The 11,144-nt window shown below is 41.3% G+C and overlaps 1 protein-coding gene across 2 annotated transcripts; it reads right to left on the bottom strand.

Annotated features, from left to right (window-relative positions):
* Positions 1-1,457: 1,457 nt before the first annotated feature.
* LOC137233976 (solute carrier family 22 member 4-like) lies at positions 1,458-9,964 on the bottom strand. 2 transcript variants are annotated; one of them, XM_067757560.1, is made up of 7 exons: positions 8,400-8,602; positions 7,964-8,342; positions 5,435-5,687; positions 5,263-5,366; positions 4,433-5,202; positions 3,013-3,194; positions 1,464-2,953 (listed from the first exon to the last, which is right to left on the bottom strand). In XM_067757560.1, exons 2-7 carry the CDS (start codon positions 8,212-8,214, stop codon positions 2,762-2,764), a joined length of 1,752 nt encoding a protein of 583 aa, XP_067613661.1. In that variant the 5' UTR covers positions 8,215-8,342; positions 8,400-8,602; the 3' UTR covers positions 1,464-2,761. The 2 variants fall into 2 exon arrangements, with proteins under 2 accessions (XP_067613662.1, XP_067613661.1); XM_067757561.1 differs by lacking the exons at positions 7,964-8,342; positions 8,400-8,602 and adding an exon at positions 9,452-9,964 and having other exon boundaries at positions 1,458-2,953.
* Positions 9,965-11,144: the final 1,180 nt, after the last annotated feature.

Raw genomic sequence — 11,144 nt, 5'->3', positions numbered from 1 at the left:
CGAAAATCCAGTTAGAGCCCAAAACCGACCTGATGAACCATTCCTATAGTGTTAAAACGGTTCGAACCGCTTAACCGAACCGTTCGCATTTTTCACGCCCCTGGATATCTAATATATACAATTCTTCTGTCACGGTTGTAGAGGCTGAACTCCTCCGAAACGGCTGAACCGATTCTCATGAAAATTTGTGAGCATATTGGGTAGGTCTGAGAATTGGCCAACGTCTATCTTTTTTTTCGCTACGTACCTAGGGTTTTGAGATCAAAACGTGGACCCGGGTACCCCTAGAATGTGTTTATACAATATGGATACCAAATGAAAGCTGTTGATGAGTGCTATAGTACAGGATAATCTTCATACCCCTGAGTGACTAGGGTCTCGAGATATAGGCCAAAACGTGGACCTGGGTACCCCTAGAATGTGTTTATACAATATGGATATCAAATGAAAGCTGTTGATGAGTGCTGTAGTACAGGATACTTTTCATACAACTGGGATGCTAGGGTCTCGGGATATAGCCCAAAACGTGAACCCGGGTACCCCTAGAATGTGTTTATACAATATGGATATCAAATGAACGCTGTTGAAGAGTGCTATAGTACAGGATAATTTTCATACAACTGGGAGGATAGGGTCTCGAGATATAGCCCAACACGTGGACCCGGATACACCTAGAATGTTTTTTTATATTATGGGTATCAAATTGAAGCTGTTGATGTGTGCTATAATACAGAGTAAGTTTTACGCCGCTGAGTGACTAGGGCCTCGAGATATAGGCCAAAACAATATGGATATCAAATACCCCTAGAATGTGTGTGTATTATGGATATCAAATGAAAGCTGTTGCTGAGAGCTCTAAAGTTCATTGTGATATTCGGTTTAGTCGCATCAACCTGCAAAACTGATAAATAAGCATGCGAAGCCGAAATAAAGCCATGAATTAATAATACCCACATACCTATATACATATGTACGTCCTATTCGATTTGCCTGAAATTTGGTGTATTAATTTGTCTGCATTAGTATTTACGGTCGTTTTTTCCGGGAACTAGACCAGAGACGGACTGGGACTGAGACTGAGACTCGGAGTGGGGCTGGGACAAAATACATACCACCCTCTGGGACTGGCAATAAGAGATGAAGAAGAAGGAGAAAAACTTGAGAGAAGAGAAAAGAGAGAAGGAGACGGAGAAAGGGATAGAATGAGACGAAGATGGAGATGAAGCGAACAAGACGGAGGGAGGAGTGAATAAAAAGATCAGGAAAAAGTGTAGAGGGGTAGGGCAGAGTTAGACGGAAAAAGCTTATTAAAATGTATGCAGATAGGCCAAATTTAGGGCAGAACAACGTCTGCCGGGTCTGCTAGTAACATATACATTTTGATTTCATTTGGGGGTTATTTAGGCGTGTCGCACAGGGTTGAAAGTACGGACTTTACTATGGATATTAAAAGAACAGTAAGTTTTTTTGGAAGATATAAATGTAAATTTTGGTGTCGTTTGAAGATGTGATAATGGAAAAAAACGTTATTTTGATTTTAAAGGACCACTTTAATATACAAAGGCTTTAGTTAATTTAATTATGAATTTACTTACATACATAAATATTTATAACTTTGTGAGTTTCTTAATTTATTACTATTGCTACTTGATATTAAGTTTGGTGACCATCAATAAGTAGCCGTGTCAGAAAAGAATATTTTATTAATTAGTTTAATTTTTCATAGTTCGTAGAGTCTGTAAGTCCATAAGTAATGGGATTCACCAAAGTTTTTAACGACAATCGTCATCGCTACATCGTCGGAGTCCAAGGAAATTAGTAGTCTCAACAGGGTTGGTGCATAAGGATACTGCTGTTACATGAGTTGGTCCCACATGACAATTGAAAATACGGTTGGTGTCATGTGGGGACACATCGCTTGCAGGTCATATATTAAGAATGTCGGGGTTGATTCAGGACAATTAAGAGTTTAAACTGTTACAGTATCAAGAACGAAGTTGAACCATAGTGACTCGTGGCTCCCTTGATAGTCTGCTTTCTTCTTCTGTAAGGGTTAGATTGTGTATATTGATAACGAGGTTCAACGGGCCCGACCCAGCGTGGAGGTTTACCGATTCTGTGTGGGTTAGGCTTAAAGCCTCCCGAGGCCTATCTATATCAAAAAGCTGAGCGGATAGGTGTCGCATCTCACCATAGTACTTACGGCGTTGCTTCCTTATCCCTCTTGGAGGCGGAGCTAGATCAAGCAGTTGTTTGCTGGTGTGTCCTACTTTGTGACAATTCAGCAAAACAGCCCGTACCGTAATGCCGTCAAGACGAAGGTCCAATATTTCCGTCATCTGTTAATTCCACGTCATAAACAGAGTGGCCGCGGATTTGAAAGGTTATAGTGGCAGGTCGCGCGATGTGAAGAAACCAGAAATATTGGGGTATTTATTTCAGAAACTAATTTGTCTGAAGGACCAGGTATGGTTGCCATTATCGTCGGCATAGGAAGTGATAGTATCTCCTTCTGGTGGGGAAGACAGTTTTGATATGTGGAAATTAAACAGAAGTGGACATAGGGGACCACCTGTTAAAGTCTTCTAGGTTTTTATATACCGTTGCTAACTAAAGATAACTCATTTACAGGTAGAATGTGAAGCTAGGCGCTTTCCTTAAAAATAAACATTTGCGGTCATTCTAAAATTTGTCAGTTATAGTTTCAAAGTACTTATTGATCGGTTCTTGTAAATTTTGTACTATTTATTTCCCCTCAACATCACGAACCCAAGCTATTACTAGAATAAAATTTTGTCTCCTTTTGTTTATGTTTTGCGCCTATATTATGCGCATCATCCATAGTTGTTGGCAACACTGTATTTTTGGTTTCCGGGAAGAAGAGCGCCAAAATACCACTGGTGATCGCACAAGCAGCAAATAATATGGCTGGAGCACTTTCGTGATATTTGGCCTTTAAATAAGAAAACTCAAATAATTTTCAATATCTACATTTTAACAACAACTACATACCAACAATGGCGTTTGTGGCGCCAACATTGAACCAACACGTCCCACCATCGAACAGAAGGCGAGCAGACTAGTACGAACATTTGTGGGAAAAATTTCTGAAGTGTAGAAATAGATTGTTTGAAATGCTGCCGTTATCATTAATTTGCCCAGTAAGAAAAATACCAAACGCCAAACAAATGCATCTGTAAATAAGGGGAAAGGGAAATTATTTTGCGAATTTTGCAAGACGAATAAAGATAAAAGCAGTATTTTCTACAAAACAATATTTTTGAAACGATGGCAACCCAGTATTAAATTTAAGAAACTCGAATGAATGATCCTTTGTATATCATGGGAGCTCAAGTCTTCCTCCACCTGCTTCATCGTCCATTCGCCTTACATGCTTAGCCAGCAAAGCCTTTGGGTTCGCTTCATCATCATCATGATTAATTGGCGCTTGACCGTCTAAGCGATTTTAGCCGTTTCGTAACAAGTCACGCGAGCTATCCCTGTTTCGCGATAACTGACGCCAATTGGGAGCACCAAGGGAGGTCAAGTCTTCTTCCACCTGCCTCTCCCAACTTAATCGAGGTCACCCCCCTCCTCTGATTCCAAACTGCTGCGTTTTCTTGGCTGGAGCGCCTTCGTCCATTCGCATAACATGACCTAGCCAACGAATCCTTTGGGTTATGTATTCGATGCGATATCGTCATATCTGCGTAAAGCTCATACAACTCATCATTATACCTCTCCGATAGTCGCCGTCGGCATAACGGACAGAACCCTAAATTTTCCGGAGAACTTTTCTCTCGAACACTCCAAGAGCCATCTCATCTTCTCTCGACACCGTGCATGATTCCGAGCGATACATCAGGACATGTATGATGAGCGCGATTTTTGTTCGGCGGGAGAGGACTTTACTTTTCCATTGTCTACTCAGTCCAAAGTAGCATTTGTTGACAATGTTTATGCTGTTAATGCTGCTTCGCAAATATACCAAATCGTTCACAGTTTCGAATTTATATCCGTCAACAGTGACGTCACTGCCAAGACCCGAATGCAAGAAAGGAAGTAGCCTTGTGGGAAGAATCTTTTGCTTTCGAATGGCTCGGATAAGTCTCATAGTGTAGGGAAATAAAGTTTTATCAATAAAGAAGAGTAGGAGAGTACACATATGCGAAGATATGCAGGTCACAATCTGAAAGCATCTTGTCGGAAAGCAAGTCAAAAATGTGGTGATGCTGTAGGAGCTTTAAAGATGATACGACGGTTGACAATTGCATCAGTATCCATCCGGATTTTGCACAATAAATAGTAAGTTTGCAAAGGTTACCGTAAGATTATACTAGTCCTCCAATAGGCTCTTTGGGGAAATTAATCGATAGAAAGCAAACTTACTTACCCCTTCATACATAGCTACGTACATACCATAAAGACTTACCCTTCGGTAATAGAGCCGTCAGCAAACATGATATTCCACTTAAAACCATCGTACCAAACACCGAATACCTCCTACCCAAACGACTCATAATGACGAATGGAAGCAGAAATCCCGGTATCTCGGTAAGCGTTACAAAAATAAAGTTATTATATTTATTACCATCCAATAGAACCGCATTCAAACTTATGCCATAGTACACCAACACATTGACAATCCAACAAAGTGAACAATTTACAATGCGCCAAAAGAGTTTGCTAAACGCCGCCTTTATAGGAAATTTACCGTCTGAAGTCGAATCCAATTTCACACGATTCGCTAAAATTAACTTATCCAACGAACCATCTGAAAGCTTACGACGGTTCATACGCGCTGCGCGTTTTAATATTTTTTTAGCATCTTCCTCTTTACTTTGACTTAACAGCCAACGTACACTTTCTGGAAGTATCCAAATGTAGGTAACCAATATGGCGCATGGTATATAAACGATACGTAAGATGAGACGCCAGTTTTGAAAATATTTTGCTACCAAACCCAATATGATTTCTCCTGTCACATAGAGTAATGCAATCATGCTGCAGGCACCGACACGAAATTTAGGACCCACAAACTCAATACCCAAAATAAAGCCTATAGGATAGATGGGGCTCGTTACGATGTTATCCAAGAATTCGAATGCAACAAACCAATTGTAGGTGGGAGCAAAAGAGCGTGAAACACCAAAGATAACGCTAAAGAAACCATAGATAGCGAGAGCTGTGCGACGGCCATAGCTGCAGAAGAGAAAGTTGAACTAGACTCTTAAATCTTTCAATAATTTTATCGATACTTACCGATCAGATACAATACCGCCTAGGGGTATACCCATAAATTGCCCTACATTGCCAATGGTGCCCACCAAACTCAGCTTCCACTCGTCCTCGCAGTAAATGCCGAACTATGTGTATTCAGTGAGAGTTAATTAGTAACACTCATGCGGGGGATATTCCCAAAGCTATAACAAACCTCATTCGAAATCGTGACTTCCTCATTACGAAATATGAAATTGTTACACCTTTCTCTTTTGGTGCGATCGAAATTGTGCGCATAGCAAAGTCCCAGCAAGTCTTGAGGCGAACTGTATGTTTGATTAGAGTAGGTGTTATTACCTACGTAGCGATTACATTGATCTAAATCTCCACCTTTTGTTGGAATACTGAATTGTGTCCAGGGCTCCGTGTAAGCGCTAGAAGCTGTATCACATTCTGTAATATTGCATCTGTTGGCATAAAAACAATGTAATTTAAGTAAAATTTTCGTAAGAATGTCCAAAAGCTAGAGATCCTAGAATATTCCCGCGTAGGTATGCCAGAATTGAGAGTGATTTCTGTACGGTCACCAGAGTTGATGATGCCCACGGAACTGCTCCTTACCCTACGATGGTTCCCATTATAATCGTGTACATCCATCTTAGGGTAGTAGGGCTGCATCCCCAGGATTTTCCTGCAATGCGCCTGCACACCAATATTTCTCTTGCAGCCTGTGATATGAATATGATATGAATCCCAAGTACTTTACGAACGCATTTCCGGATACTATGGTAGAAGCTACTCGAGAGGCAAAGCCAACACCCACAGACTAGAACCTTGCCAAAGACCCTTTTAACGCATGTGCTGTTAGGTGGACAGTAAGGTAATTCGAGCGCTACAAATCTCCGGGAGTTAACGACATCAGCAGGGAGTGGATTGATCCCACACCTTACTAAGATTACGAGGGATAGCCTACACGGTCCATGATAGTGTGAATCAGGCGCTTGAGAAAAGAGAGATTCAACAGCTAATCCGAATGGGGATAAACGCTCTACTACGTACAAGGATTGCCACAAAGACTGCCGAAACCTCAATTGACGATGACATAGTGCAGATTAGGACGACGAGGTGATGTCTCTCCTGCTGTGGAGCCTACAGAGGATCTCAGGGAATGGAGTCCGCTATCAGAGGTATGAGGAAGATTAGATAACTCCCTTTTGACATAATGCAAAGGTCTTAAGGTTAACAAAATAATGGTAATAATCGTGCTCAGATGTAGGGCTAAGCATCAACCCTAACAAACCGGCCATTGTTCTCTTTACCAGTATAAGAACACTGGACGGGAAAAGGCGAATCGTATTCGATGAAACAAGATTGGAGCAAATGACCGAGCCTACAGAGGCTCTCAGAGTGTTGGCCTTACCTCTCGAGTAGCTTCTACCGTAGTATCCTGGAATGCATCCGTAAAGTGCGCTGCAAGCAGAGCATGTGCTCTTTATTCATATTTTCTAGAGTAGGTTTCATCGGAGTGTTTCATCGACAGTCTTGCCTGCCTTTGGTCGCTGGCAAGGGCAGAGTGGGCAAAGAACAAGTCTTTGGTTATACATTCGGAAAATCCTTTCTAACATCTTACAAAGAGTTGAATATGATTGCCTTTATCACGGCTCGAAATTTGTCAATCGCAGCACCAGAATCGGTGCATCTACAGATATAAATCCGATATTGCGAAGAACTTCGTCTATTTGGAAACCAGCATTAACGGCAGGCACAATGACACCCTAGAAATTCGTTACTTACACTGAGATGGCAGTTGAAAATTGAAGCCCTCTCTCAGCAAACAAAAATCAATCTCTATGAGTCATTCATAATAGACGGTGCCCAGAAAACATCATAAACAATATTATAAATTATATAAAAATTTTACGGTAAAAAAGCATAAAGTCTTCGCTGGAGAGCGCATGTTATCGAAATGGATGCAGGCTTTTCGGTTCAGAAAACATTCCTATCTTAACCGGTGTTTTGTAGCGGAGGAACGGGGAGACCTCTACTGACTTGGGGTGACAATGAAATGATTGATTGCCATCGTCATCCTAATCTCACGATGCACTAATGCACACGGGTCAAAGGAACGTTTGACCAGCGTCAAATACTCGCTTACCTTGGTACCAATTGATAATGTGGGTCACACATCTTTACTTTGATGGGATTAGAGGCCTATGTAACGCCTCTCTCATTCTATGGCTCATGAGACCCTGGTGCGCTGCAAGTCCACTTTCGAGTAAAACAATTCTTCTGCATTTGGAAATCAATAACAGTCACCAGGACGATCCCGAAGGGCTGTTTTGATTTAATTACATTAGCCCTATGGGTTCCCGCCTTAAGAGTTTTGCAAATAGACACGCACTACATCAACTATGCCGTAATAACTTAAACTCGATCTTCACTACACGGGTAAGTTTCCCAAAGTTTTGTTAATTCTTCACCAGGAGGGGAAAGTATGGTTATACATCACATAGAATCTGTGATTTCGGAACGTGTCGGTGGTACCATAATGTTCCGGATTCACTCCGGCAAAGGACTGCCCAAATATGTAACATTCCCCAAAGCTTTTCACGGTTAAAACAACAAAAACAATAAAACTTCAATAAAAAAACGTTCTTGTCAATCCGAACCACCTAACACATAATCTAAAACACTCCGTAAAGTCGAGGGCCCTGGTTTCAAAGTCAACAACATTCATGCGTACCTATGTGCTACAGCACTCGATGTAAATATATATGTAATTGAAAATATCGCATTGAATAACATTGCAATGCCAACCAATATAAAAACTATCAGTTGAAATGGACCAAATTGGCCAATTCGTACTAGTATTTCATCTAAGCTGGCGTCCTCGTCTCCATCCTTTGCGATTTCGGGCGCAATTTTGACATGTGATAACCTCCGCTGTGATTGAGGCAAGTAGTCCAGTTCAGAAATAGGAGGGGTTGTATCCATTGATATTTTTGGTTTTGTTTTATAGTAAGAGTCACGACCACGACCCGTGTTTTCAAGGCCACACTTTTTGTTTACAAGCTCAACCCGCTACGTTCTGTTTGATACTACTTTTCGCACTAAAATATTTGCTAAAATTTGATTAATTATTAGCACGTCTGCTTGAATTTTCTTATCAACAAATTTACTCTGATAGCTATGTTGGCGCTTTTTTTTACGACGCGTTGTTCGCACGGCGAGTCCACTCGTGAGATCTGTGTTTTTAAACGGTTTTATTTAGGTTGACTTGACAGGCCAACGCGAATTTTTTATAACGAATTTATAGCAAGAGCGCGATCACAATACAAACATGTTTGCGATTAGGGGCTTGTATGGCATTGTCGATGATTTTGGCGATATTAAATGCAATGCTAAAGAATTGAATCGCTCTCTTTTAGGGCCGAATTTATCTTAACTGATTGTTTTGATTGAGCTTTACGGCCGGGAAATGAGAAGGCTAGACAAAATTTTCCTGTTTCACTACTTGGCGTTGCGACGCTCTGAGGTCTTTCTCAAGGAGGAATCCAATCTGTTGGGTGCGGCTCCTTGCATACCTATATACATACATACTTACATATATGGGTGGGTAGTTTAGGAATAATTTTATTTTCTTTCGATGTACTTATTTTTCATTGATATTCTTTCAATGTATTCTTGACCCACTCTCGGCTCCTGTTGTTGTTGTTGTTGTTGTAGCAGTGCTTTGCCCCACCCAATAGGTGCGACCGATCACAAATTGTCATCAATATCCTCTAACGGGAATCCAAGGAAACTTGCTGTTTCAACAGGGGTGGACCATAATGAAAGGGGTGTTAGAGGCGTTAGTTCCACATTACAATTAAAGAGCTGGTTGGTGTCATGTGGGGACACATTGCAAGCGGGGCATTCATTTTGTATGTCGAAGTTGATTCTGGATAGGTAAGAGTTTAGCCTGGTACAGTATCCAGAACGAAGTTGAGCTAGAGTGAGAGAATCTGTGATTTCGGAACGTGTCGGTGGTACCATAATGTTCCGGATTCACTCCGGCAAAGGACTGCCCAAATATGTAACATTCCCCAAAGCTTTTCACGGTTAAAACAACAAAAACAATAAAACTTCAATAAAAAAACGTTCTTGTCAATCCGAACCACCTAACACATAATCTAAAACACTCCGTAAAGTCGAGGGCCCTGGTTTCAAAGTCAACAACATTCATGCGTACCTATGTGCTACAGCACTCGATGTAAATATATATGTAATTGAAAATATCGCATTGAATAACATTGCAATGCCAACCAATATAAAAACTATCAGTTGAAATGGACCAAATTGGCCAATTCGTACTAGTATTTCATCTAAGCTGGCGTCCTCGTCTCCATCCTTTGCGATTTCGGGCGCAATTTTGACATGTGATAACCTCCGCTGTGATTGAGGCAAGTAGTCCAGTTCAGAAATAGGAGGGGTTGTATCCATTGATATTTTTGGTTTTGTTTTATAGTAAGAGTCACGACCACGACCCGTGTTTTCAAGGCCACACTTTTTGTTTACAAGCTCAACCCGCTACGTTCTGTTTGATACTACTTTTCGCACTAAAATATTTGCTAAAATTTGATTAATTATTAGCACGTCTGCTTGAATTTTCTTATCAACAAATTTACTCTGATAGCTATGTTGGCGCTTTTTTTTACGACGCGTTGTTCGCACGGCGAGTCCACTCGTGAGATCTGTGTTTTTAAACGGTTTTATTTAGGTTGACTTGACAAGCCAACGCGAATTTTTTATAACGAATTTATAGCAAGAGCGCGATCACAATACAAACATGTTTGCGATTAGGGGCTTGTATGGCATTGTCGATGATTTTGGCGATATTAAATGCAATGCTAAAGAATTGAATCGCTCTCTTTTAGGGCCGAATTTATCTTAACTGATTGTTTTGATTGAGCTTTACGGCCGGGAAATGAGAAGGCTAGACAAAATTTTCCTGTTTCACTACTTGGCGTTGCGACGCTCTGAGGTCTTTCTCAAGGAGGAATCCAATCTGTTGGGTGCGGCTCCTTGCATACCTATATACATACATACTTACATATATGGGTGGGTAGTTTAGGAATAATTTTATTTTCTTTCGATGTACTTATTTTTCATTGATATTCTTTCAATGTATTCTTGACCCACTCTCGGCTCCTGTTGTTGTTGTTGTTGTTGTAGCAGTGCTTTGCCCCACCCAATAGGTGCGACCGATCACAAATTGTCATCAATATCCTCTAACGGGAATCCAAGGAAACTTGCTGTTTCAACAGGGGTGGACCATAATGAAAGGGGTGTTAGAGGCGTTAGTTCCACATTACAATTAAAGAGCTGGTTGGTGTCATGTGGGGACACATTGCAAGCGGGGCATTCATTTTGTATGTCGAAGTTGATTCTGGATAGGTAAGAGTTTAGCCTGGTACAGTATCCAGAACGAAGTTGAGCTAGAGTGACTCGCGTTTCCCTGGGGAGTATGCGTTCCTCTTCCGCAAGTTTTGGGTACTGTTCTTTGAGTACTGGATTCACCTGGCAATTCCTGGCGTAAAGGTCCGACGCCTGTTTGTGGAGTTCACTGAGGACCTGCTTGTGTTTTTTTGCTTCATACGGCTGAGTTCTCGGGTGCCGTATTTCCTCATAATGCTTACAGAGATGACTCCTTAAGCGCCTAGGCGGTGTTGGCTCACCAATCAGATGTCTGTTGGAATGCCCAGGTTTCTGGGTATTCAACAGGAACTGTTTGGTTAGCATCTCATTTCTCTCCCTGATGGGGAGTATTCTCGCCTCATTATGTAGATGGTGTTCTGGGGGCATAGGGAGACAGCCCGTGGCGGTTCTGAGAGCAGTATTTTGGCAGGCCTGTGGCTTCTTCCAGTGAGTAGTTTTTAGGCTTG

The sequence above is a fragment of the Eurosta solidaginis genome, chromosome 5, assembly GCF_040869045.1.
Source record: "Eurosta solidaginis isolate ZX-2024a chromosome 5, ASM4086904v1, whole genome shotgun sequence".
In the NCBI taxonomy this organism is placed as follows: Eukaryota; Metazoa; Arthropoda; class Insecta; order Diptera; family Tephritidae; genus Eurosta; species Eurosta solidaginis.
This window is presented reverse-complemented; position numbering and strand designations above follow the sequence as displayed.

Coding starts and splice junctions, on each gene's coding strand:
- LOC137233976 (XM_067757561.1), bottom strand. CDS start 9,702: ATGGATACAACCCCTCCTATTTCTGAACTGGACTACTTGCCTCAATCA. Junction 5,688..9,451: donor TCGAGTGCTGTAGCACATAG/GTACGCATGAAT, acceptor TTATGCCAACAG/ATGCAATATTACAGAATGTG. Junction 2,954..3,012: donor CGCCACAAACGCCATTGTTG/GTATGTAGTTGT, acceptor TCTTATTTAAAG/GCCAAATATCACGAAAGTGC.